Below are 24,871 nucleotides of genomic sequence, written 5' to 3' on the forward strand. Positions count from 1 at the left end.
GGGAGACAAAATTAACAGAGGTATATGTTAGCATCTACGTATTAACAGAGCAGCGGGTGCTGTAACGAAACTGATTGCAAAAGAAGGGAATCGGCCACATTAAAATTATCTTCTGGAAAGGTCCGTTTAATATCTAAAAACTGCTCAACAATAGTTGGACAAGTGAGAAATGTTAGGATAAATCAGAAAATTTTAGATAGAGCTGAATCGAAATGTTGGCTAGGTAAACGTCCCGTAATAAAAAGAGTAGTTATGAACCCTGTTGACCACCCCCATAAAAGTGGTGCAGGGAGTGAAGTCTTTTCAGTATACAATGTTTCTTTCAAATGTTTGACATATATATATATAGAAACTAATAAGGAAATGATTTTTCAATCTACTACATCCTTTTGACTGCTATATAGGCAGCTAGACAATCAAATTCATCAATGATTTTATATATTTTTAAGGTAATTTTGAATTCTTTCTCCATATATATAATTTTATAGAATGTTTGAAAAAAACTGAAAAGGAAAAATCATTGTGCTTCTTTTTTCGTATATTTTTCAAAATAATGTGCAACTAGGTGTTTTGCCCGCACATGCGGGCATAATCATCTTACAAATACTTATTATTTTATGTCTTATTAATCCAAAAGTCGGTATAATAAAACTCTAATTGATGAACATGTCGAAGGAAAAAAAATATGGTGAATTCTTTGTTCCTCAAAATTTATACCAGTTATGTTAAAATTTTAGTCAAATTATTAAAAGGTAGATCCCACTTTTTTCTTCTAAATTCCACATGGAGGAATGAATTTATAAGAAACAATTTCCTTATGCAATTTTGATAAGGAACAAATTGAACAAAAAAAAAATTTTATTTTATTTTTTCATTTCCTCAAATGAAATTTTATTTTGTATTTTGTTCATTTTTTCATTCTTCCAGTGGTCACCAATTGAAGCTATAGTGTTTCACATATTAAACTGGTTTAAAGTAAAAGCAAAAAAATTTGTTTTGAACTCACTCACAAGTTAAGTTATTATTTATGATTTTAAATAGTTAAATCAAACATCAAATTATTCATATATGTCAAAAAAACGTTCATCAAACTATGTACTTATTATTGTGTTAAAAGTTTTAAAACACCCATATATTAGAAATAGTTTAGAAAATATATTTATATAAATATTTTTGTTTGACTAAAATTTAATTATAAATTTCTTTTAATCTTAATTTTTTTAACTTTATAATAAAAAAAATATTGTTTTCAGATAGCAACCCAATATATATAAGAATTCTCTTAATTTTTAAATATATTTTCACAATTTTATTATATTAGTTTATAATTAATTATTTAATATAACATATAAATTTAATATTATTAAAATAAAATTCGTGTTTTATTATATATAAAATTCATTACGGGTTTTGTGAAAATTAATAAATACTCAGTTAAAAACTAATAATAAATCAATGACCTATATAAAAGCTTAAAACCTAATAAAATATGACGAATAAGAAAATGAGAATTTTAATATAACATACAGACTTAAATATTATTAAATCAAAATTTATTTTTAATTATATATAAATTCATTACGAATTTTTTTAATTAATAAATTAGTGATTCAACTAAAAATTATTAATAAATCAATGACTAAGCTAAAACCTAATAAAACATGACAAATAAGCAAAATTGACTAAAATCATGGAAAATATGACAAATAAGCAAAATTAAAATAATTATATATCTAATTACATATTTTATAGTTATAGTATTTAAATTAATAAATTATGGGCTCAACTAAAAACTATTAATAAATTAATGACTCAGCTTAAATCTAATTAAATCTTGACAAATAAAAAATATTATCTAAAATCATGGAAATCATGACAAATAAGCCAAATCACTTCATAAATAATAGTATAGATTATCCATTAATAACTATTTACCTATGTTATATTTGTAAAAAGAAAATTCCCATGCGAAGCATGGGCTCAAACTAGTATATACATAAACCCTGTATTTACTCCACCCATAAACCCTAAATACTAAATCAGCAAGTCGATCGATTCTCTCTCGGAAGCTCTTCTTCAGTTGTGACCGTGAGTGCTCATTGAGGTATCATATCATCTTCTTCTTCTCTTCTTCAAGAGCATAAAGACTAGTGTTTTTTATCAATTCATCAATGCCCTTCTAGTGTTTTTTTTTTTTGCTTGCTTCGTAATCTTACAGGTGTTTCTTGTATCTCTTGAAATAAGGACTTGTGTCTTAACATCAAACTTGTTTGATTTGTTTTTTCAGATGCTTCAGATTGCTTTTTATTTGTCATGTGGTGCCACAGCATGTTACCTTTGGGGCCGGAGGATTAAAGCGTTAGTCTTTTCCTCTTCCCAACCCTTTTGGATTTTGAATGTGTTGAAACACCTTTTATCAATCGATATGTGTGTTTGTGTTCCTGCGATGGTGCAGGAAAGCTGACTCTTTTAGCAGTATCACACGTGTGGTGGACTTCAAACGGTTAGGTGTGTTTTCTGTTTTATAGTTAAGACTCTTGTTATTATTATTTTATTAATTGGTTTCTGATTACAAGTGATCATCATGTTTTTTTCCTTCTCTTAGATGAGCTGCTTAAAGAGAAAGCCTCGAAGCTCCTTGTTGTTGTGTCGGGAAAAGTTGCTTCTGCACTCCTTTGGGTGCTGTTTTTTATGCTAAGGTAAAAGACTTCTTTTATCTTCTAAAAAGTTGTCGTCAGCATCATCGTTCTCTGGTCTGGTGGTGTTATTTTTAGTTAGAACAACATGTATACTGTGTCTTTCAGGCCGAAATGGGGTGTACTGAGACCGAGTTGGGGGATGATGGTAGCGCTTGGATAACAAAGTCTCATAATTTTCTGTTTCAAGTAAAGCGTTGTCCTTGGTATCTTGTAAGTTACATTCTCAAATACCTTCATTTTTTTTTTTGCTATGTCTTGCCTGCCCCTCATGACTTGAAGCCTACCTCTTTCTCTCGCTCGCTCAATCAACTATTTAGGAAGACAGTACTGGTGTGGTGAAAGTAGTGGGAGCTGAAGCTGCTGATGACTTTCTTGATACTCTGACACCGCATTTGGATATGTCACTAAGTGAAATCTTTGGTAGTATTGTAGAACCTAAACAAGGCTCTCAGGTTACCTTTTCTCTTTCATTTTTTTTTTGTCTTTCTCTGTTTATTTTAGTCTTTTTCATTGGGTTGGAACCAACAGTGTGATTGTTTTCATCTCTAGACGATTTTTCGGGCTTCTCTCGATACTGGTACCTCCTTAACTATTATTGGCGAGGTAAAGGAAGCCCCCATGTGTTTATTCTTTATATTGTGGATCATGTAAGAGTGGCTGTGCAAGCTAATATAAGTTGATGTGTCTGTGTCCTTGTCTGTACTGTAGGCTGCTAGAGACGAAGCTGGTAATCTCACGATTCAAAACACCAATGAACAGCCTTTTAGGATCTTCAGTGGAGAGGGCTCGTTTGATAAAATGGTTGCCAACTTGAAGTCAAATTCAGAGTAAGGACAGAGACTCATCATGTTTTTGTTTATACATGGTGATGATAATCAAATTTTCTTGTGTTATTTTTTATGCAGGTTTTATTTTTTCTATTCCAAGATCTTTGGAACTATTGCTTTTGCTATAGTTGTTTTTAAAGGCGTGAGTTTCATACGAAGGGTTTTACGTGAGAGAGCAGATAATGCTGATTCAGACGACGAAGAAACGCCATGAGGGAGTAGAATCAGACAACAGTAGTTTATAGGATCAGCTTTAAAGGCTCAGGCAGAAGAATCAGACACCAATGATTTATAACTAGGATAGATTTTTTATCTATGGTATTGGGTAGGCAAAATGTTTATGAATATTTTAACAAACCATCGTTTCTTATTCTGACAGATGAACAAATTTAAAAAAAAATTATATTGTCCAAATTAACTATGTGATTCTATTACATAGTTGAACACACGTTGATTTATTCTATTTATAGCTTTACAAAACTTGTTAAAAGGATATAATTTAATTTAAATAAGAACATTATTTCAATGTAATAAAAGCAGACATTTTCCCTTTGTTTGGATCAAATTAATGTAAACAGCCATTAAATTAGTCAATGAACATAAATTCACCAACTCGGACATATAATGTACGAAATAAAAACATTTAATTAAAAAGAATATCTGTTACAACTTACAAGTCAGTAAAATGTTTATAAAAATAACAAAAGAAAGAGAAAAAAAAAATACAAAAGTAAAAAAAATTCAAACTTCCCTTGCAGATTTTCTTCCTCAGACATACAAACAAACAAACAGAACATAAAAAGCAACCGTATGATAAAACAACTCTTAAACTCAGATGGGGTTACCTGAAACTAATCATCTGATGGTGACGAACTTGTTAGTCCCATGTCTAGCCCAATGGCTCTTAAGATCAATGGGGCTCCCAAAGTTAAACCCATCAGAAGAAAGTTTCTCAAGAACCTTCTTAAACGCTCCTTGACTCATCTTCCTCCCGGAGATCCTCGCTCCACGGCGTTTAGTACTCATCGGCAACGGGTGCATCGATATGTTCGTGGTGCAACACGCAGACTGCCAACCGCCGCATCCCCAACGGTAGCATTGCTGAGGAGCTCCGGTGCAAGTGCAGACCGGTACAGGTAAACCGGAAATGTCCATGTTCACTCCGTTGATAACCAAGTCAACGCTTTTCTTAGCCGGTTTGACTCTTGAAACGTTAGTCTTGCTGTCGTTCTCTTCTTTCGGTTTACGAGGCTTCTTCCCCTTTGCTGTTGCGCTAGCTTTTGAGTTAGTCTTTCTCTTCTTGTTAGGCTGAACAATCTCTTCTTCTTCTTCGCATTTAACCGGGTTATCCTCGGTTTGATGATGGTGATGGTGATGCATGGACGGGGCTGATGAAGTTTCGGGGAGAACGTTTCCGTAGTTAGGAGAGGTTGTTACAGGCAACATGTTGAAGAACTTGTCCTTCTGTTGGTTAATCCAGTTGTAGCTCATGTGGATTGGTGGCTCAGCGTGGTGGTATGACCCGTTTTGGCCAATCATTAGATTTGGATCTCGACCGGGTAGAAACGGTTTAGTGTTCCGGTCAGCGCTTGACATTAGCTGCAAACCGAGGTTGCCTTTGAACGTAGCAGCAGCTGGTTCGTAGTAACCCCAATTGCGAAACCCATCGTCATCCATTTTCAAAGATCTACAAAACATGTCAATATAAAAAAAAGACAATCAGAGATTCAAATCCAAATTCAGACAAAACAAAAGCCAGTTCATGTTCCAATTAGCCAAAATCAAATCATCCTACCATTTATTATATCCAATGTTCCAGAGATAACACATCAGATGTTAAAGATAGCAAGAAAACAAAAATTAGAGTGGATATATACATGAAATCCAGGGAACTTTTATATGATATTCCGACATAAGAACATTTTCTTGTCGGAACCAACATGCACAGCTTCTAGATCTGGGGAGTCCAGAGCTAGATCTACGGAAAATGGACATGAATCAAGGAGATCCACAGCCAAAATCTAATGAAACATCAAGATATGTACATATATTGGACGGAGATAAAAGGATTTGAAGCAAAAGCGTTGTTGGTACAGTACAGGAAAAAAAGGTCCCATTGTAAATATTCAAAACTGAGAGAAAGAGAGAGAGAGGCATGATATGGAAATGGATTAGGAAAGAGAAAACTTACATATGAGATTGGGTTAACAAACGGCTCTTTAAGGGAATTTTTGCCCTTCTGGAGAGAGAGGAGAGAGAGAGATTGGAGGGAGGGAGGAAAGAGAAGGAAGAGAGAGGAGAGAGAAACCTGAAGGGAAAGATAAGATCTGAAGAAAGGGAAAGGGTTTTTATTTTTATTTTTTTTGAGTGGAACAGAGAGAGAACCCTAAAATAATTGAAAATCATTTTCTAATTTTAAAATATACACAATCTAAAATAAATATCTTTCCAAAAGGCTTTTTTCATTTTTCTCTCCGCGTTGTACTTGAAATGAAGACTTTCTTTTTATGTTTGGTCACTGTAAGAAAGCCATTTGAGAAGAAGACAAAACAAAAAAAATAACAAAGCCCACTTATTGGTCTTTTTGACATCGTGTCAAAACCAAATTTTTTAAAAGGCAACGAGATCGTTCGTGAAAAGATGAGACGAGGAACATGAGATTATGAAGAAAAAATACTAATTCTTCATAAAACTTTCTATTGGTAATTTTTTTTTTCTGTAATAACAAATTCTGTGTTTAGCAAACCGAACGTTTTGGGAATGTTAAGACACAAGTGTATCCAATGTGAAGCTCATATTTTATACATATATTGCATTGCTCATAGTCAGAGCTTGTCCCTCGCAAATCATAATAATTCCATTCCTGTGCGTTCTCTGAACCAGAACTTCGCTGATTCCCCCAAAGTTATCAAATAGATTTAAACAGATGCAAATATTGCACAACGATCATGACTACCTTGAATAAGAGCTTTGACATTTATTACATACAAAAAAAAAGTCCGAAGGTATGATCATCTTTTACAATCCATAAAATATATAGAAAAGGATACACGTAAGTAATTTTAATTTCCGTAGCCCAAAATAACGAGAAGAAGAGAGAGACAGAGAAGAGATGCTTTTTCAGGAAATAATCAGGCATTAACATTGTCATTTTATCTCTCTTCTTTCTAACAACCCATCTCTTTATCTTTTCTTTGTTCTAGCAAAAATTCTTAAGGAGGCAGAAGAAGAAGAGAACCATCGTAAGAAGATAAAGACTTCTTACTCGCATTTGATAGACCGGTAAATGTGACGAACGAAGAAAAGTGCAGCGCGGAAGCCGACAGTCCCGAGCATTAAGAAGAACCCGTAGCAAATGCAAGCCATGTACCCGAAGAAGAACGATGTTTGCATGAATCCAGACATGTCTGATCGTGCGTAGTAGTAGTATAAGCAGTAGGCGTAGATAAACAAACCGGTCGACCCACCGCATAGGAATGATCTGCAAATAAAAACAGTCTCAGGTTCTATTGTTCAGAGAGAGAAGAAGGTAAAGACAATGGGAAATGGCTTAACGAACCTCCACCACCATTGGTGATCTTCAGCAGCGAGCTGGAAGTAAGTCAAGGCGACGGTTATAAAAGCAGTGACAATGATGAGGATGATGAAGACAATGAACAGGATGCTGTAGATGGTGTAGATCCGGTGACCCCAGACACTAGCGAAAATGTAGTAAAGCTCGATGTAGATGGCACTGAAAGGAAGAAAACCAGCCATGGCCATCTGAGGAACCGCGCTTCTGTACCAAGGGAGCGGCGGAATCTCGCGGGGGTACTTGGTCGTGCGGCAGGGCGCTTGGAACTCAGCTTTGCTGTTTTTACCGGCGATGCCACCTAAGACGAGTAGAGGCGATGTGACTAGAGTCCATATAAGGACGATCACGACAATGGTTCCAAAGGGTAGTGCTGCGGTTGCAGTGTAGGTGATGGCTACGGTGTTGAGGAAGCAGAAGGTTAGGAGTAAAGGACCGCAGAAGAGACATCCAGTGAGTAACAAGTTTCTCACCTGCAGTAATGTGAAACAAAAAAGTCGTTTAGTTTATGTAAGAAGATGATTTGAGAAAGGATTTGAAGTAAAAATTATTTACCCAGCTTTTGCCTTCAAGTTGGCAGTAGAAAGAGGCGGATGTGTATCCAGCAATTCCAGAGGTTAGAGCGTAAATGACAACCAAAGCGGTGAAGAGTGCTCCTCGGTTGTAAGGGTAGAACACTCCAACAAGAGCAAGCATGAAAATGAATATGGTCCTGATGGGCGTGGACAAGCAAGGTAAACGCTACTGTGAGTGATAGTGAAGAAATGGTTTAAGTAGAGTTATGAAACACTTACAGGGTAAACAATTGTGTGCCACTACCAAGCGATGCAGCAAACAAAGAGTTGCGAGTTGGGAACCTAAACACATCACCATGAATGTACTTCCACCCAGTTTCTTCTAGATCATCAGCAGCTTCCTCGTCTTGAGCATACCTGTAAAAAGAGTTAATTATCAGACAATGAAATGTAAAATAGCCGAACCATAAGGGGTAGGGAACACTCACTTGGTGAAATCGTTCTTGAGGACTCGCATCAAGATAGTTGCAAGGAACCCAGTCAAAAGCAGGACAGTGACACACGAGTTAATAATAGAGAACCAGTGAATCTCCAGGTGATGCGGAAGAGAAGAAGACATAGAGTACTTGTCCATCCTCTTCTCGAACGGAGTCTCAGTCTCCTTCCACTTCACCGTATACATAAACTCCGCATCAACTTCCTTATCCTCAGTAAGATCCACAAGCGAGTGAGGATCCATCCTAGCACTGATCTCAATCACACGGTCGTTGTTGTACAGAATCTCGAACTCGATGTGCTTGTACAAAAAGTACTTGTACTCGCTCGGATCGGATTTGATCTCCTTGTCGACTTTCCCAATGAAGCCCCAGATGGGGAGATCGTCGTAGTACATCTGGAAGTAGTAGTCTTTCTCAACGGCTTGTCTGAACTTTCTGACCTCTTCTTTGCTTAGCTTCTTCTTGCAGTAGACTTCGGAGTCTTTTTCTTCTCTGAAGTTGAGCTTGTACGGAGCGCTGACGAGACGATCGCCGTTCAGAACCTCTCCAAGAGCTTCCTTCTTCTCTTTCACACCCTCTACAAAACCAAAATCAAACGTATATCAGATAACAAACTAATAGTATATCAGATAAGAAAAAAAGAAAAAAAACAAATAATGTGGTGAATCTATATATAAGAAAAAAAAAACAAATAGTGTGATGAATCTATAGTACCTGGAACACAGAAGGGAAGATCAAAGTAACGATACGTCTCACTGCAATCAAAATCGAATAAGAAGCCAAGATCAGTCTATATAGAATCCGAATCTAAACACAGATCCATCCATCACACAGACGACAACAATGTCTATATGAACAGCAAGAGATTCATTGCATTTCACAGCTTTTACAATCAATCCGCTGATACAGTATCAGATCTGAAGTTCAGATCTAGCCAAAAAGTCACAGAGACGCACGCGAGCGTTACCTTGGATTGTGAAATGGGCCGACCTTGTTGGCGTATAGAGGAACGATGTCTCCTTCCTTGTAACGGTGGTCAGAGGCGTCGGATCTGACATAGCCGACGCTGGAGAGGATTAGAGCTCCGAGTAAGAGGAGCAGCTTCGTCATTGCGTTTTCTCTTCTTCAAATCAGTGAGATCTGAGTTTGTGCTTTATTAATTCCGCACAAGGAAAACTGGAGACGACGATACTTATATACAGCACCAGACTTCAATGCAAAGTAATTTTTCTCAAAAGTTGTTAAAATGTCTAAATATGTGTTACTGTCCATAAAGCTTTTTTTTAATTTATTTTGTAAGAACTACTAAGGCTATTGAATAGTTATATAAATGGTTACAGTAAATAATCAAAGCATATACTGATTAATTATACAAAATGAGAACGTAACTATTTTTAAGCCCTTTTTCAAAATAGGGAAGATGGTGAAGAATGCTTGTTGATGTTATATGATTAAAATATTTAATTTGTTGCAATTCAAAGCAATCATTATAAAATCTAATAATCAAATCCTTTAAATTATACGTGCGTTATACTTCAATTAGTTTACTTTGCATGATCCCACGTCATAATAGAGATGTAGAAGATCAATAAACAATTTGAAACGTACATTCATTATAACACACAACGTGCATCGTTTTATGCTGCATGAATACAGGTTCTTGATTTCTATAAGAACTAGTGGCAGGCGGTGAGAAACTACAATGTTTCTACCTTCCTAATGGATCAATAAATGAAACGACCCGGGCGTTTGTTCTCTCTGCTCTTCTCCTTCATAGCTTATTCTCCAAGGACGTGCACCAGAAGGTTATCTCCTATGTGGAGTTTGATTTCCTTAAGACTGTGCTTTGAGCAACTTGTTTGTGTTTTTGGTTCTTGCTATTGATTGTCTACTTCATTTGTAGACACACGTCTTGGACAAATGGTTCTGCTTGCTGGCCCTGGACTGGAGTTTTGATTTACAATCCAACAAGAAAGCCTATAGAAGGTTTTTAACATCTTGACTATATTCTAGTTGTGTACCTGTCACTATGACGAGCCCGTAGAGAAATAAAAAGCAAAGCAGCATCCTCATATTGTAGTACCTCAAACTGCACGAAAAATAAGCTAAACCAAACATAATCCACACAGACAAAGACGAAACAAGTATCATGTAATAAAGAGGAGTTTTTTAAAAGATTACAGAGCCAAAACGTTGCCTCAGAACAAGCTGCAAATCCAAAACAAACTTAAGTTAGTAAGAATCCTTCGTCAGTTTAAAACTTCCATAGATAGTAGATATGATGAGCCAAGAGTAAAGATATGTGAAAGAGATATAACATAGAGTTTTGGCCACCAATATTAAACATCAGAAGAAGAATTAAGAGATTAAAAAGCATTCCCTGCATCCACCAGCTGACTCTTTATCTCTTTCTCCCACCACGTTCTCTCAAAGACAGTGTTAAGATTTCTCCTGCTCCGACATTGTAGTGAGCAAGCGACATGTTGTCCTTTAAGAACCCAGCTTTGCCACTTAACTTTTGTTTGTTTGCTGGAATTTGTGTTTCACCAGCTATTTTCTCCTTCAAACTTCCTACATTTTCGGATAATGACTGCACTGTGATCTCAATGACCTGCCCGTCATCCACACTTGGAACAGAGACACGGATCGTAGCTGAGCCCTGCATACATTAAAAACAAAATATGTAAGATACAACTCAGACGAAAGAAAAAATGATTGAAGAGTTTACAGAAAACATTACCGGATGCTGAGCAAGAAATTGTTCTTCGGGAATAAGAGCTGACTCGTCGAATTTTTGTCTCTTCGGCTCTGGCTCCTCAGGAAGAGGCGGTGGTGCTTCCCCAGGGGGTGGAGGAGGAGGCATCCCATGCATAGGTGGTGGTTGCATCATCCCCATAGGAGGTGGTGCAAGCTGACCATAAGGTCTCGGAACTTGAAGATGAGCAAATTGTGATCCCGGTGGAGGCGGCACATGCATACCCGCCTGCATTTGTGGTGGTCGGTTCATCATCATCATCGACGGGTGTCCAGGTTGTCCAGGCATCGAGAGCTGGTGTTGTGGATGCATGCCTTGCATCATTGGAACACCTAATGGCCTCGGTGGCCCGGGGTACTGAACAGAAGGAGGAGGGCGAGGGAGGTTCAAGGCGAGATTGGGAGGTGGTGGCAGTGGCCGGACTACTGGGACACCTAGGCGAGGAGGAGGAAGAGCAGCCGGACCAGGGAAGCTATTGGGATCTCCATAAACGCCATTACCTTGCTCTTCTCCATTAGCATTCTGAGCCAAGGCTTGGTTTGCTGTGCGACCTATACTTCCTGTGTGACCATCCCATATTACTTGACTTGGCTGCTCATCTTTCTTCTTCTCAATCTCCGCTTTTACAGCATTTGAGACTTCTTCTTCAGTTGTCCCAAAAATATCAGGACGCAGACGAGCAAGTCCGACTATGTTTTTAGCAATCTCATCATCTTGTGCAAGAGTGGTCTCGCGAATCTTAGCAAACATCCGGTCCTTCTGCTCCTTGAACTTGGGATCAATAAGCGAAATCCGCATGTGCTCAGACATCTCATTGATGGGAATCAACTCGCCAGTAATTGGAGATATAACAACTTTAGTAGGATCTCTCTCTGTCGGGATCCTATCTTCTGGCCTCTTCCAGTTCTTAACAATTCTCATAGGTGCTTCTTCGTTCATATTGTCAATCTTCACATAGCCACCATTCTCTTCCAGGTTCGCTGCTCTCATTCCATCCGCAACAAGCTTCATCTCTTCTTCATCCATTTCCATCTCAACTTCCTTTCCAGGCTCCACAACGTCATCTTCTTCCATCGCTGCCGATACTTTGCTCCTCCTTATAACCTCCTCAAGCGTCATAGGCGGTGGCAACTCCTCGTCCTCGTCGTCAGCAAAATCAATAGACTCCACAACCACAAAATCATGCCAATCAATCATAGCCATCTGCACTCTCTCCTGCTCCTTCTCGTCCTCTTCTTTCTTCCTCTGCTGCTCCTGAGAACGATCCCATTCAAGACGATGCAAACAACGCTCAAGAACCGTCGTCAAATCAGCAGCACTCTTCCTCAGCTTCTCTTTCAAGTCTTCCGGAGGCTTTAACACATCGAAGTACGCATCAACCAGGGCAGTGAACAAAGGGAACATGCTATGAGTTGGCTTCATAAAGAAAAACTGAGGATTGTTATTCTCTCTACTCTGCAACCCAGTCAAGAAAGACTTCCCATTCCGTGCCACAAACTGAGCCGTGAGCTTAATATACTCAAGCTCCTCGCCTGTAATCCCTTCAGGAAGTCTAACTGTATACTTCTCAGGCTCAGGAGGCTCTAAAGGCTTAGGAGGAACCCTAAACTGAGCCTGAAGGTCAGGCTGCGCCTCACCTGCTTCACCCTCATCACCACCACCATCAACTTGAAGATCTGCACCATCTGCATCACTACCCTGAGCTCCATCTTCGTTCTGAGCACGATATTCAGCGAGCTTATGCTGGTAAAACGCATGATACGGATCTGAGCTAGTCAGAAAGTTGAATTTAGCATTCTTGGCATTGCTAGCCATGATCCTCTTCTCAAACTCCAAACCGTTCTTGGATACAAACTGCGCCGTTTTCTCGACGATGCTTCTGATATCTGGAGGCGGGTGAATGATACCAATAGTCCTCGTGTGAGTAGCTACAGACTCAGGAGCTTGATTCGAGCTCTTCTGCTCTGATTGCAGCTCTCTCTCTTCGATTTCTTGATCCGTTAGCTGCGAAGGAGGGAGAGGACCGAGGTTCCCGTCGGTGGGAGGAGCCTCGAGAGGCAGTATCTGCATCGAGCTTAACATCTTCTGCAACAAGAGAAGGATAAGAAATCAACGTCGGATCCTGATTGAATTCGTTGCGAGACCTAATTGATTGGAATAGTAACTCAGCACAAATTCTTAAACACACGATGCGAGAGAGAGAGAGATAGAAAGTAAAAGTGGAATCGGCGACGCGGATTACTACGGTTATGATTTAGGGTAGAGAGATAAGAGACACCGTACCTCAGCCGGGAATGAATAAAACCGCCGCGACGTCGAATAGATGCGGAGGAGGAGGAGCAAGTTCGAGATTTAAACCAACTTACAAGACGGTTCAATGGAAACCGACCCGACCCTCTCGAGGAGAATTAATCTGAGACGAAACCGTATTCGGGTTTACAGATGGGCCACTCGATTTAAAATGGCCTTTTAATATCTATATGTAATTGGGCCTTTTGATATTCACTGATTCCCCAAAGTTATCAAATAGATTCAAATAGATGCAAATATTTGCACAACGATTATGACTACCTTGAATAAGAGCTTTGACATTTATTACATACAAAAAAAAAAATAGTCCGAAGGTATGATCATCTTTTACAATCCATAAAATATATAAAAAAGGATACACGTAAGTAAGTTTAATTTATGTAGCCCAAAATAACGAGAGAAGAAGAGAGACTGAGAAGAGATGCTTTTTCAGGAATATATCTCTCTTCTTTCTAACAACCTATCTCTTTATCTTTTCTTTGTTCTAGCAAAAATTCTTAAGGAGGCAGAAGAAGAAGAGAACCATCGTAAGAAGATAAAGACTTCTTACTCGCATTTGATAGACCGGTAAATGTGACGAACGAAGAAAAGTGCAGCGCGGAAGCCGACAGTCCCGAGCATTAAGAAGAACCCGTAGCAAATGCAAGCCATGTACCCGAAGAAGAACGATGTTTGCATGAATCCAGACATGTCTGATCGTGCGTAGTAGTAGTATAAGCAGTAGGCGTAGATAAACAAACCGGTCGACCCACCGCATAGGAATGATCTGCAAATAAAAACAGTCTCAGGTTCTATTGTTCAGAGAGAGAAGAAGGTAAAGACAATGGGAAATGGCTTAACGAACCTCCACCACCATTGGTGATCTTCAGCAGCGAGCTGGAAGTAAGTCAAGGCGACGGTTATAAAAGCAGTGACAATGATGAGGATGATGAAGACAATGAACAGGATGCTGTAGATGGTGTAGATCCGGTGACCCCAGACACTAGCGAAAATGTAGTAAAGCTCGATGTAGATGGCACTGAAAGGAAGAAAACCAGCCATGGCCATCTGAGGAACCGCGCTTCTGTACCAAGGGAGCGGCGGAATCTCGCGGGGGTACTTGGTCGTGCGGCAGGGCGCTTGGAACTCAGCTTTGCTGTTTTTACCGGCGATGCCACCTAAGACGAGTAGAGGCGATGTGACTAGAGTCCATATAAGGACGATCACGACAATGGTTCCAAAGGGTAGTGCTGCGGTTGCAGTGTAGGTGATGGCTACGGTGTTGAGGAAGCAGAAGGTTAGGAGTAAAGGACCGCAGAAGAGACATCCAGTGAGTAACAAGTTTCTCACCTGCAGTAATGTGAAACAAAAAAGTCGTTTAGTTTATGTAAGAAGATGATTTGAGAAAGGATTTGAAGTAAAAATTATTTACCCAGCTTTTGCCTTCAAGTTGGCAGTAGAAAGAGGCGGATGTGTATCCAGCAATTCCAGAGGTTAGAGCGTAAATGACAACCAAAGCGGTGAAGAGTGCTCCTCGGTTGTAAGGGTAGAACACTCCAACAAGAGCAAGCATGAAAATGAATATGGTCCTGATGGGCGTGGACAAGCAAGGTAAACGCTACTGTGAGTGATAGTGAAGAAATGGTTTAAGTAGAGTTATGAAACACTTACAGGGTAAACAATTGTGTGCCACTACCAAGCGATGCAGCAAACAAAGAGTTGCGAGTTGGGAACCTAAACACATCACCATGAATGTACTTCCACCCAGTTTCTTCTAGATCATCAGCAGCTTCCTCGTCTTGAGCATACCTGTAAAAAAGTTAATTATCAGACAAGGAAATGTAAAATAGCTGACCATGAGGGTGTAAGGAACTTACTTAGTGAAATCATTCTTGAGGACTCGCATCAAGATAGTTGCAAGGAACCCAGTCAAAAGCAGGACAGTGACACACGAGTTAATAATAGAGAACCAGTGAATCTCCAGGTGATGCGGAAGAGAAGAAGACATAGAGTACTTGTCCATCCTCTTCTCAAACGGAGTCTCAGTCTCCTTCCACTTCACCGTATACATAAACTCCGCATCAACTTCCTTATCCTCAGTAAGATCCACAAGCGAGTGAGGATCCATCCTAGCACTGATCTCAATCACACGGTCGTTGTTGTACAGAATCTCGAACTCGATGTGCTTGTACAAAAAGTACTTGTACTCGCTCGGATCGGATTTGATCTCCTTGTCGACTTTCCCAATGAAGCCCCAGATGGGGAGATCGTCGTAGTACATCTGGAAGTAGTAGTCTTTCTCAACGGCTTGTCTGAACTTTCTGACCTCTTCTTTGCTTAGCTTCTTCTTGCAGTAGACTTCGGAGTCTTTTTCTTCTCTGAAGTTGAGCTTGTACGGAGCGCTGACGAGACGATCGCCGTTCAGAACCTCTCCAAGAGCTTCCTTCTTCTCTTTCACACCCTCTACAAAACCAAAATCAAACGTATATCAGATAACAAACTAATAGTATATCAGATAAGAAAAAAAGAAAAAAAACAAATAATGTGGTGAATCTATATATAAGAAAAAAAAAAACAAATAGTGTGATGAATCTATAGTACCTGGAACACAGAAGGGAAGATCAAAGTAACGATACGTCTCACTGCAATCAAAATCGAATAAGAAGCCAAGATCAGTCTATATAGAATCCGAATCTAAACACAGATCCATCCATCACACAGACGACAACAATGTCTATATGAACAGCAAGAGATTCATTGCATTTCACAGCTTTTACAATCAATCCGCTGATACAGTATCAGATCTGAAGTTCAGATCTAGCCAAAAAGTCACAGAGACGCACGCGAGCGTTACCTTGGATTGTGAAATGGGCCGACCTTGTTGGCGTATAGAGGAACGATGTCTCCTTCCTTGTAACGGTGGTCAGAGGCGTCGGATCTGACATAGCCGACGCTGGAGAGGATTAGAGCTCCGAGTAAGAGGAGCAGCTTCGTCATTGCGTTTTCTCTTCTTCAAATCAGTGAGATCTGAGTTTGTGCTTTATTAATTCCGCACAAGGAAAACTGGAGACGACGATACTTATATACAGCACCAGACTTCAATGCAAAGTAATTTTTCTCAAAAGTTGTTAAAATGTCTAAATATGTGTTACTGTCCATAAAGCTTTTTTTTAATTTATTTTGTAAGAACTACTAAGGCTATTGAATAGTTATATAAATGGTTACAGTAAATAATCAAAGCATATACTGATTAATTATACAAAATGAGAACGTAACTATTTTTAAGCCCTTTTTCAAAATAGGGAAGATGGTGAAGAATGCTTGTTGATGTTATATGATTAAAATATTTAATTTGTTGCAATTCAAAGCAATCATTATAAAATCTAATAATCAAATCCTTTAAATTATACGTGCGTTATACTTCAATTAGTTTACTTTGCATGATCCCACGTCATAATAGAGATGTAGAAGATCAATAAACAATTTGAAACGTACATTCATTATAACACACAACGTGCATCGTTTTATGCTGCATGAATACAGGTTCTTGATTTCTATAAGAACTAGTGGCAGGCGGTGAGAAACTACAATGTTTCTACCTTCCTAATGGATCAATAAATGAAACGACCCGGGCGTTTGTTCTCTCTGCTCTTCTCCTTCATAGCTTATTCTCCAAGGACGTGCACCAGAAGGTTATCTCCTATGTGGAGTTTGATTTCCTTAAGACTGTGCTTTGAGCAACTTGTTTGTGTTTTTGGTTCTTGCTATTGATTGTCTACTTCATTTGTAGACACACGTCTTGGACAAATGGTTCTGCTTGCTGGCCCTGGACTGGAGTTTTGATTTACAATCCAACAAGAAAGCCTATAGAAGGTTTTTAACATCTTGACTATATTCTAGTTGTGTACCTGTCACTATGACGAGCCCGTAGAGAAATAAAAAGCAAAGCAGCATCCTCATATTGTAGTACCTCAAACTGCACGAAAAATAAGCTAAACCAAACATAATCCACACAGACAAAGACGAAACAAGTATCATGTAATAAAGAGGAGTTTTTTAAAAGATTACAGAGCCAAAACGTTGCCTCAGAACAAGCTGCAAATCCAAAACAAACTTAAGTTAGTAAGAATCCTTCGTCAGTTTAAAACTTCCATAGATAGTAGATATGATGAGCCAAGAGTAAAGATATGTGAAAGAGATATAACATAGAGTTTTGGCCACCAATATTAAACATCAGAAGAAGAATTAAGAGATTAAAAAGCATTCCCTGCATCCACCAGCTGACTCTTTATCTCTTTCTCCCACCACGTTCTCTCAAAGACAGTGTTAAGATTTCTCCTGCTCCGACATTGTAGTGAGCAAGCGACATGTTGTCCTTTAAGAACCCAGCTTTGCCACTTAACTTTTGTTTGTTTGCTGGAATTTGTGTTTCACCAGCTATTTTCTCCTTCAAACTTCCTACATTTTCGGATAATGACTGCACTGTGATCTCAATGACCTGCCCGTCATCCACACTTGGAACAGAGACACGGATCGTAGCTGAGCCCTGCATACATTAAAAACAAAATATGTAAGATACAACTCAGACGAAAGAAAAAATGATTGAAGAGTTTACAGAAAACATTACCGGATGCTGAGCAAGAAATTGTTCTTCGGGAATAAGAGCTGACTCGTCGAATTTTTGTCTCTTCGGCTCTGGCTCCTCAGGAAGAGGCGGTGGTGCTTCCCCAGGGGGTGGAGGAGGAGGCATCCCATGCATAGGTGGTGGTTGCATCATCCCCATAGGAGGTGGTGCAAGCTGACCATAAGGTCTCGGAACTTGAAGATGAGCAAATTGTGATCCCGGTGGAGGCGGCACATGCATACCCGCCTGCATTTGTGGTGGTCGGTTCATCATCATCATCGACGGGTGTCCAGGTTGTCCAGGCATCGAGAGCTGGTGTTGTGGATGCATGCCTTGCATCATTGGAACACCTAATGGCCTCGGTGGCCCGGGGTACTGAACAGAAGGAGGAGGGCGAGGGAGGTTCAAGGCGAGATTGGGAGGTGGTGGCAGTGGCCGGACTACTGGGACACCTAGGCGAGGAGGAGGAAGAGCAGCCGGACCAGGGAAGCTATTGGGATCTCCATAAACGCCATTACCTTGCTCTTCTCCATTAGCATTCTGAGCCAAGGCTTGGTTTGCTGTGCGACCTATACTTCCTGTGTGACCATCCCATATTACTTGACTTGGCTGCTCATCTTTCTTCTTCTCAATCTCCGCTTTTACAGCATTTGAGACTTCTTCTTCAGTTGTCCCAAAAATATCAGGACGCAGACGAGCAAGTCCGACTATGTTTTTAGCAATCTCATCATCTTGTGCAAGAGTGGTCTCGCGAATCTTAGCAAACATCCGGTCCTTCTGCTCCTTGAACTTGGGATCAATAAGCGAAATCCGCATGTGCTCAGACATCTCATTGATGGGAATCAACTCGCCAGTAATTGGAGATATAACAACTTTAGTAGGATCTCTCTCTGTCGGGATCCTATCTTCTGGCCTCTTCCAGTTCTTAACAATTCTCATAGGTGCTTCTTCGTTCATATTGTCAATCTTCACATAGCCACCATTCTCTTCCAGGTTCGCTGCTCTCATTCCATCCGCAACAAGCTTCATCTCTTCTTCATCCATTTCCATCTCAACTTCCTTTCCAGGCTCCACAACGTCATCTTCTTCCATCGCTGCCGATACTTTGCTCCTCCTTATAACCTCCTCAAGCGTCATAGGCGGTGGCAACTCCTCGTCCTCGTCGTCAGCAAAATCAATAGACTCCACAACCACAAAATCATGCCAATCAATCATAGCCATCTGCACTCTCTCCTGCTCCTTCTCGTCCTCTTCTTTCTTCCTCTGCTGCTCCTGAGAACGATCCCATTCAAGACGATGCAAACAACGCTCAAGAACCGTCGTCAAATCAGCAGCACTCTTCCTCAGCTTCTCTTTCAAGTCTTCCGGAGGCTTTAACACATCGAAGTACGCATCAACCAGGGCAGTGAACAAAGGGAACATGCTATGAGTTGGCTTCATAAAGAAAAACTGAGGATTGTTATTCTCTCTACTCTGCAACCCAGTCAAGAAAGACTTCCCATTCCGTGCCACAAACTGAGCCGTGAGCTTAATATACTCAAGCTCCTCGCCTGTAATCCCTTCAGGAAGTCTAACTGTATACTTCTCAGGCTCAGGAGGCTCTAAAGCCTTAGGAGGAACCCTAAACTGAGCCTGAAGGTCAGGCTGCGCCTCACCTGCTTCACCCTCATCACCACCACCATCAACTTGAAGATCTGCACCATCTGCATCACTACCCTGAGCTCCATCTTCGTCCTGAGCACGATACTCAGCGAGCTTATGCTGGTAAAACGCATGATACGGATCAGAGCTGGTCAGAAAGTTGAATTTAGCATTCTTGGCATTGCTAGCCATGATCCTCTTCTCAAACTCCAACCCGTTCTTGGATACAAACTGCGCCGTTTTCTCCACGATGCTTCTGATATCTGGAGGCGGGTGGATGATACCAATAGTCCTCGTGTGAGTAGCTACAGACTCAGGAGCTTGATTCGAGCTCTTCTGCTCTGATTGCAGCTCTCTCTCTTCGATTTCTTGATCCGTTAGCTGCGAAGGAGGGAGAGGACCGAGGTTCCCGTCGGTGGGAGGAGCCTCGAGAGGCAGTATCTGCATCGAGCTTAACATCTTCTGCAACAAGAGAAGGATAAGAAATCAACGTCGGATCCTGATTGAATTCGTTGCGAGACCTAATTGATTGGAATAGTAACTCAGCACAAATTCTTAAACACACGATGCGAGAGAGAGAGAGATAGAAAGTAAAAGTGGAATCGGCGACGCGGATTACTACGGTTATGATTTAGGGTAGAGAGATAAGAGACACCGTACCTCAGCCGGGAATGAATAAAACCGCCGCGACGTCGAATAGATGCGGAGGAGGAGGAGCAAGTTCGAGATTTAAACCAACTTACAAGACGGTTCAATGGAAACCGACCCGACCCTCTCGAGGAGAATTAATCTGAGACGAAACCGTATTCTGGTTTACAGATGGGCCACTCGATTTAAAATGGCCTTTTAATATCTATATGTAATTGGGCCTTTTGATATTCACTGATTCCCCAAAGTTATCAAATAGATTCAAATAGATGCAAATATTTGCACAACGATTATGAGAGCATGATTATCCATTGTCCTTAGTTTTAAGTCCTTAGAGTTTTTTATTGTTATTTTTAGATTAGGACATTGTTAAGGACTTTTTGTAAAAATGGTAATTACTGGTGGGACTTTTAGTTGTCTCTTAGTAAATTAATTGTTGAGTTCATGACACAAACTTGTATGACAAGTAATAAAAAGATCCTAAGACAAATTTTTAAAAAGCATAGCAGAACCCATGTTTGTTGTGGCGAAAGGTACACAGAAAGGATTCATCTTCTTGTAAGAGATCTTCAGCGCTTACAATAGCATCATTGAAGACCTGTATCACTACCAGATTGTTAGAGATGCAACGATTAGCAAATAATTCCCCAATCTTTGGCTTCAGAGTGTACCTTCATGCCACCCATTGCAGAGCCAATCAAAACTCCACATTTGGCTTTGTTAAACTCAGCCATTACTTCATCAGAAGTTACACCACCATCAGCCAAAGCTTTCTTACCAGCAGTGAGAAGATAGAGCATGAACTTGTCCATCCGTTTGGAAAGCTTTGGAGCAACCCATCCTTCAGTTGAGAATGATTTGATCTCTCCAGCAATTCTCTTATCAAAGGTAAAAAGGAAAGATATTTAAGTACATGGAGACACCCAAAGCTTTCAAGAAAGCCTGATATAATAATATTTGCTTATTACCGTAGGGAACTCGGAACAATCAAAATTCTCAATCTGGCTACCCAAGTCCTCTCACTGCTTCTTTGGCGCGTGTGGCCTTCGTAATGGTGATGATACAATCCCATCAAGAACCATTGCTTCACCAACCTGAAACACAAGTTTGAATTCAAATTAAAAGTGTGAAACTTTAAGTTCATAAAACATTAACACAGCTCTCTACCATTGCCAAATCTCAAAAACAGAGCAAAACATGGGAAGAGATATACAAACCGATTCGAGATCTGGAGATGAAGAAGATCTCCGTAGACAATAAGAAATCAATCACATTCCAAAAATTAGCAATCTTCATCTCTCATACCTGACACGGAGAAATCAATCAAGCTGCTGCGGAAGGAATCATCCCAGCTTTCCTCGCATACGCAATGATACCACCAGCATCAACCACAGGCCCGACATCACCAGTTGCCTTAAGCCTATACTCCTTCCCCGTCATATGATTAATCAAAACATTCTCCCCTTCCCTTAAGATCCTTGCGTACGACTGCGCCACCACCGCCTTTCGTAACCCTAATCTAACATCTCAGCACGAGAATTGCGCTTCTCCTCTTCGGTTAGCTTCACCGAAACTCCAAACCTCTCAGCATGTCGAATCTTCTTCTGAACATCATCCACCGGAGAAGATACATCATCCCCTGCCGCCGACGATCCAACAGCCTTGGTGTCAGGTTCTTCTTTCTTCTCACCAGAAACAACAGAGAGAGCCGGAGTCATCGACCTTTCGCGAGAGAAGTTGATCAGTCGAGAGAGAGAGAAAGAAACGTGAATGTTTGATGCCACGTGTTCCTAAGGACACGACCAAAAAAGTTCTTAACCGGGGACTTTCATCTTTCGTCCCAAGCATTATTAGGCCTTTTTCATTTAATTTAAATCCCAAAAAGGCTAAGATATCGGTCCAGGGACACCGATATTCATGCTCTGACTACCTTGAATAAGAGCTTTGACATTTATTACATACAAAAAAAAAAATAGTCCGAAGGTATGATCATCTTTTACAATCCATAAAATATATAAAAAAGGATACACGTAAGTAAGTTTAATTTATGTAGCCCAAAATAACGAGAGAAGAAGAGAGACTGAGAAGAGATGCTTTTTCAGGAATATATCTCTCTTCTTTCTAACAACCTATCTCTTTATCTTTTCTTTGTTCTAGCAAAAGTTCTTAAGGAGGCAGAAGAAGAAGAGAACCATCGTAAGAAGATAAAGACTTCTTACTCGCATTTGATAGACCGGTAAATGTGACGAACGAAGAAAAGTGCAGCGCGGAAGCCGACAGTCCCGAGCATTAAGAAGAACCCGTAGCAAATGCAAGCCATGTACCCGAAGAAGAACGATGTTTGCATGAATCCAGACATGTCTGATCGTGCGTAGTAGTAGTATAAGCAGTAGGCGTAGATAAACAAACCGGTCGACCCACCGCATAGGAATGATCTGCAAATAAAAACAGTCTCAGGTTCTATTGTTCAGAGAGAGAAGAAGGTAAAGACAATGGGAAATGGCTTAACGAACCTCCACCACCATTGGTGATCTTCAGCAGCGAGCTGGAAGTAAGTCAAGGCGACAGTTATAAAAGCAGTGACAATGATGAGGATGATGAAGACAATGAACAGGATGCTGTAGATGGTGTAGATCCGGTGACCCCAGACGCTAGCGAAAATGTAGTAGAGCTCGATGTAGATGGCACTGAAAGGAAGAAAACCAGCCATGGCCATCTGAGGAATAGCGCTTCTGTACCAAGGGAGCGGCGGGATCTCGCGGGGGTACTTGGTCGTGCGGCAGGGCGCTTGGAACTCAGCTTTGCTGTTTTTACCGGCGATGCCACCTAAGACGAGTAGAGGCGATGTTACTAGAGTCCATATAAGGACGATCACGACAATGGTTCCAAAGGGTAGTGCTGCGGTTGCTGTGTAGGTGATGGCTACGGTGTTGAGGAAGCAGAAGGTTAGGAGTAAAGGACCACAGAAGAGACATCCAGTGAGTAACAAGTTTCTCACCTGCAGTAATGTGAAACAAAAAAGTCGTTTAGTTTATGTAAGAAGATGATTTGAGAAAGGATTTGAAGTAAAAATTATTTACCCAGCTTTTGCCTTCAAGTTGGCAGTAGAAAGAGGCGGATGTGTATCCAGCAATTCCAGAGGTTAGAGCGTAAATGACAACCAAAGCGGTGAAGAGTGCTCCTCGGTTGTAAGGGTAGAACACTCCAACAAGAGCAAGCATGAAAATGAATATGGTCCTGATGGGCGTGGACAAGCAAGGTAAACGCTACTGTGAGTGATAGTGAAGAAATGGTTTAAGTAGAGTTATGAAACACTTACAGGGTAAACAATTGTGTGCCACTACCAAGCGATGCAGCAAACAAAGAGTTGCGAGTTGGGAACCTAAACACATCACCATGAATGTACTTCCACCCAGTTTCTTCTAGATCATCAGCAGCTTCCTCGTCTTGAGCATACCTGTAAAAAGAGTTAATTATCAGACAATGAAATGTAAAATAGCCGAACCATAAGGGGTAGGGAACACTCACTTGGTGAAATCGTTCTTGAGGACTCGCATCAAGATAGTTGCAAGGAACCCAGTCAAAAGCAGGACAGTGACACACGAGTTAATAATAGAGAACCAGTGAATCTCCAAGTGATGCGGAAGAGAAGAAGACATAGAGTACTTGTCCATCCTCTTCTCAAACGGAGTCTCAGTCTCCTTCCACTTCACCGTATACATAAACTCCGCATCCACTTCTTTATCCTCGGTAAGATCCACAAGCGAGTGAGGATCCATCCTAGCACTGATCTCAATCACACGGTCGTTGTTGTACAGAATCTCGAACTCGATGTGCTTGTACAAAAAGTACTTGTACTCGCTCGGATCGGATTTGATCTCCTTGTCGACTTTGCCAATGAACCCCCAGATGGGGAGATCGTCGTAGTACATCTGGAAGTAGTAGTCTTTCTCAACGGCTTGTCTGAACTTTCTGACCTCTTCTTTGCTTAGCTTCTTCTTGCAGTAGACTTCGGAGTCTTTCTCTTCTCTGAAGTTGAGCTTGTATGGAGCGCTGACGAGACGATCGCCGTTCAGAACCTCTCCAAGAGCTTCCTTCTTCTCTTTCACACCCTCTACAAAACCAAAATCAAACGTATATCAGATAAGAAAAAAAGAAAAAAAAAACAAATAGTGTGGTGAATCTATAGTACCTGGAACACAGAAGGGAAGATCAAAGTAGCGATACGTCTCACTGCGATCAAAATCGAATAAGAAGCCAAGATCAGTCTATATAGTATTCAAATCTAAACTCAGATCCATCCATCACAATGTCTATATGAATAATTCAACAGCAAGAGATTCATTGCATTTCGCAGCTTTTACAATCAATCGCTGATACATTCTCAGATCTGAAGTTCAGATCTAGCGGAAAAGTCTCAGAGACACACGCGAGCGTTACCTTGGATTGTGGAATGGGCCGACCTTGTTGGCGTATAGAGGAACGATGTCTCCTTCCTTGTAACGGTGGTCGGAGGCGTCGGATCTGACATAGCCGACGCTGGAGAGGATTAGAGCTCCGAGTAAGAGGAGCAGCTTCGTCATTGCGTTTTCTCTTCTTCAAATCAGTGAGATCTGAGTTTGTGTTTGTGCTTTATGAATCTGTATCCGACCCTCTCGAGGAGAATTAATCAGCCCTGTGAGTTATAGACGAAACCGTATTCTGGTTTACGGATGGGCCACTCGATTTAAATGGGCCTTTTAATATCTATATGTAATTGGGCCTTTTGATATTCATATGTATATCTGCTCCTAGTATCCACACAT

The 24,871-nt window shown here is 40.4% G+C and overlaps 6 protein-coding genes and 1 long non-coding RNA gene across 27 annotated transcripts; 1 reads left to right on the forward strand and 6 right to left on the reverse strand.

Annotated features, from left to right (window-relative positions):
• Nucleotides 1–1,820: 1,820 nt before the first annotated feature.
• Nucleotides 1,821–3,960, forward strand: LOC111199988. The gene is made up of 2 exons (XR_007315507.1): nucleotides 1,821–3,526; nucleotides 3,605–3,960. It is a non-coding gene; the product is annotated as an uncharacterized LOC111199988 (long non-coding RNA).
• A 191-nt stretch (nucleotides 3,961–4,151) lies between these two features.
• On the reverse strand, nucleotides 4,152–5,956 carry LOC106382321 (protein BASIC PENTACYSTEINE2). Of its 3 annotated transcripts, none has more exons than XM_013822325.3 (2): nucleotides 5,718–5,956; nucleotides 4,152–5,213 (listed from the first exon to the last, which is right to left on the reverse strand). In XM_013822325.3, the coding sequence occupies exons 1-2, from the start codon at nucleotides 5,930–5,932 to the stop codon at nucleotides 4,382–4,384; spliced, it is 1,047 nt and encodes a 348-aa protein (XP_013677779.2). In that variant the 5' UTR covers nucleotides 5,933–5,956; the 3' UTR covers nucleotides 4,152–4,381. The 3 variants fall into 3 exon arrangements, with proteins under 3 accessions (XP_013677779.2, XP_013677778.2, XP_013677780.2); XM_013822324.3 differs by lacking the exon at nucleotides 5,718–5,956 and adding an exon at nucleotides 5,404–5,717; XM_013822326.3 differs by lacking the exon at nucleotides 5,718–5,956 and adding an exon at nucleotides 5,322–5,698.
• A 523-nt stretch (nucleotides 5,957–6,479) lies between these two features.
• LOC106382322 (transmembrane 9 superfamily member 2-like) lies at nucleotides 6,480–9,314 on the reverse strand. The gene is made up of 7 exons (XM_048738199.1): nucleotides 9,077–9,314; nucleotides 8,824–8,864; nucleotides 8,101–8,686; nucleotides 7,892–8,029; nucleotides 7,653–7,809; nucleotides 7,086–7,570; nucleotides 6,480–7,007 (listed from the first exon to the last, which is right to left on the reverse strand). The coding sequence occupies exons 1-7, from the start codon at nucleotides 9,217–9,219 to the stop codon at nucleotides 6,788–6,790; spliced, it is 1,770 nt and encodes a 589-aa protein (XP_048594156.1). The 5' UTR covers nucleotides 9,220–9,314; the 3' UTR covers nucleotides 6,480–6,787.
• A 384-nt stretch (nucleotides 9,315–9,698) lies between these two features.
• LOC106362115 (probable splicing factor 3A subunit 1) lies at nucleotides 9,699–13,310 on the reverse strand. 10 transcript variants are annotated; one of them, XM_048738195.1, is made up of 6 exons: nucleotides 13,148–13,310; nucleotides 10,850–12,949; nucleotides 10,489–10,768; nucleotides 10,291–10,317; nucleotides 10,131–10,198; nucleotides 9,699–10,048 (listed from the first exon to the last, which is right to left on the reverse strand). In XM_048738195.1, exons 2-3 carry the CDS (start codon nucleotides 12,944–12,946, stop codon nucleotides 10,511–10,513), a joined length of 2,355 nt encoding a protein of 784 aa, XP_048594152.1. In that variant the 5' UTR covers nucleotides 12,947–12,949; nucleotides 13,148–13,310; the 3' UTR covers nucleotides 9,699–10,048; nucleotides 10,131–10,198; nucleotides 10,291–10,317; nucleotides 10,489–10,510. The 10 variants fall into 10 exon arrangements, with proteins under 10 accessions (XP_048594152.1, XP_048594153.1, XP_048594151.1 ...); XM_048738196.1 differs by having other exon boundaries at nucleotides 9,699–10,053; XM_048738194.1 differs by having other exon boundaries at nucleotides 10,131–10,317.
• A 122-nt stretch (nucleotides 13,311–13,432) lies between these two features.
• LOC106431058 (transmembrane 9 superfamily member 2-like) lies at nucleotides 13,433–24,703 on the reverse strand. Of its 2 annotated transcripts, XM_048738200.1 has the most exons (8): nucleotides 24,680–24,703; nucleotides 16,008–16,180; nucleotides 15,755–15,795; nucleotides 15,031–15,616; nucleotides 14,825–14,962; nucleotides 14,586–14,742; nucleotides 14,019–14,503; nucleotides 13,433–13,940 (listed from the first exon to the last, which is right to left on the reverse strand). In XM_048738200.1, the coding sequence occupies exons 2-8, from the start codon at nucleotides 16,148–16,150 to the stop codon at nucleotides 13,721–13,723; spliced, it is 1,770 nt and encodes a 589-aa protein (XP_048594157.1). In that variant the 5' UTR covers nucleotides 16,151–16,180; nucleotides 24,680–24,703; the 3' UTR covers nucleotides 13,433–13,720. The 2 variants fall into 2 exon arrangements, with proteins under 2 accessions (XP_048594157.1, XP_013727310.1); XM_013871856.3 differs by lacking the exon at nucleotides 24,680–24,703 and having other exon boundaries at nucleotides 16,008–16,229.
• On the reverse strand, nucleotides 16,630–20,241 carry LOC106431056 (probable splicing factor 3A subunit 1). Of its 9 annotated transcripts, none has more exons than XM_048738186.1 (6): nucleotides 20,079–20,241; nucleotides 17,781–19,880; nucleotides 17,420–17,699; nucleotides 17,222–17,248; nucleotides 17,062–17,129; nucleotides 16,630–16,979 (listed from the first exon to the last, which is right to left on the reverse strand). In XM_048738186.1, exons 2-3 carry the CDS (start codon nucleotides 19,875–19,877, stop codon nucleotides 17,442–17,444), a joined length of 2,355 nt encoding a protein of 784 aa, XP_048594143.1. In that variant the 5' UTR covers nucleotides 19,878–19,880; nucleotides 20,079–20,241; the 3' UTR covers nucleotides 16,630–16,979; nucleotides 17,062–17,129; nucleotides 17,222–17,248; nucleotides 17,420–17,441. The 9 variants fall into 9 exon arrangements, with proteins under 9 accessions (XP_048594143.1, XP_048594144.1, XP_048594142.1 ...); XM_048738187.1 differs by having other exon boundaries at nucleotides 16,630–16,984; XM_048738185.1 differs by having other exon boundaries at nucleotides 17,062–17,248.
• On the reverse strand, nucleotides 21,994–24,749 carry LOC106431057 (transmembrane 9 superfamily member 2-like). Its single transcript, XM_048738198.1, has 7 exons — nucleotides 24,507–24,749; nucleotides 24,259–24,299; nucleotides 23,595–24,180; nucleotides 23,386–23,523; nucleotides 23,147–23,303; nucleotides 22,580–23,064; nucleotides 21,994–22,501 (listed from the first exon to the last, which is right to left on the reverse strand). Exons 1-7 carry the CDS (start codon nucleotides 24,647–24,649, stop codon nucleotides 22,282–22,284), a joined length of 1,770 nt encoding a protein of 589 aa, XP_048594155.1. The 5' UTR covers nucleotides 24,650–24,749; the 3' UTR covers nucleotides 21,994–22,281.
• Between the last annotated feature and the right edge of the window lie 122 nt (nucleotides 24,750–24,871).

This window comes from Brassica napus, chromosome A8 (assembly GCF_020379485.1).
Source record: "Brassica napus cultivar Da-Ae chromosome A8, Da-Ae, whole genome shotgun sequence".
In the NCBI taxonomy this organism is placed as follows: domain Eukaryota; kingdom Viridiplantae; phylum Streptophyta; class Magnoliopsida; order Brassicales; family Brassicaceae; genus Brassica; species Brassica napus.

Excerpts from the sequence above, each read along its gene's own strand:
- LOC106382321 (XM_013822325.3), bottom strand. The coding sequence starts at position 5,932 with ATGATTTTCAATTATTTTAGGGTTCTCTCTCTGTTCCACTCAAAAAAA. Across the intron at positions 5,214-5,717 it reads TTGTTAACCCAATCTCATAT|ATCTTTGAAAATGGATGACG; the intron begins GTAAGTTTTCTC and ends CATGTTTTGTAG.
- LOC106382322 (XM_048738199.1), bottom strand. The coding sequence starts at position 9,219 with ATGACGAAGCTGCTCCTCTTACTCGGAGCTCTAATCCTCTCCAGCGTC. Across the intron at positions 8,030-8,100 it reads CTCAAGAACGATTTCACCAA|GTATGCTCAAGACGAGGAAG; the intron begins GTGAGTGTTCCC and ends CTCTTTTTACAG. Across the intron at positions 7,008-7,085 it reads GATCACCAATGGTGGTGGAG|ATCATTCCTATGCGGTGGGT; the intron begins GTTCGTTAAGCC and ends TTTTATTTGCAG.
- LOC106362115 (XM_048738195.1), bottom strand. The coding sequence starts at position 12,946 with ATGTTAAGCTCGATGCAGATACTGCCTCTCGAGGCTCCTCCCACCGAC. Across the intron at positions 10,769-10,849 it reads AATTTCTTGCTCAGCATCCG|GGCTCAGCTACGATCCGTGT; the intron begins GTAATGTTTTCT and ends TAATGTATGCAG.
- LOC106431058 (XM_048738200.1), bottom strand. The coding sequence starts at position 16,150 with ATGACGAAGCTGCTCCTCTTACTCGGAGCTCTAATCCTCTCCAGCGTC. Across the intron at positions 15,617-15,754 it reads TCTTCCCTTCTGTGTTCCAG|AGGGTGTGAAAGAGAAGAAG; the intron begins GTACTATAGATT and ends TTGGTTTTGTAG. Across the intron at positions 14,743-14,824 it reads GGCACACAATTGTTTACCCT|GACCATATTCATTTTCATGC; the intron begins GTAAGTGTTTCA and ends CACGCCCATCAG.
- LOC106431056 (XM_048738186.1), bottom strand. The coding sequence starts at position 19,877 with ATGTTAAGCTCGATGCAGATACTGCCTCTCGAGGCTCCTCCCACCGAC. Across the intron at positions 17,700-17,780 it reads AATTTCTTGCTCAGCATCCG|GGCTCAGCTACGATCCGTGT; the intron begins GTAATGTTTTCT and ends TAATGTATGCAG.
- LOC106431057 (XM_048738198.1), bottom strand. The coding sequence starts at position 24,649 with ATGACGAAGCTGCTCCTCTTACTCGGAGCTCTAATCCTCTCCAGCGTC. Across the intron at positions 24,181-24,258 it reads TCTTCCCTTCTGTGTTCCAG|AGGGTGTGAAAGAGAAGAAG; the intron begins GTACTATAGATT and ends TTGGTTTTGTAG. Across the intron at positions 22,502-22,579 it reads GATCACCAATGGTGGTGGAG|ATCATTCCTATGCGGTGGGT; the intron begins GTTCGTTAAGCC and ends TTTTATTTGCAG.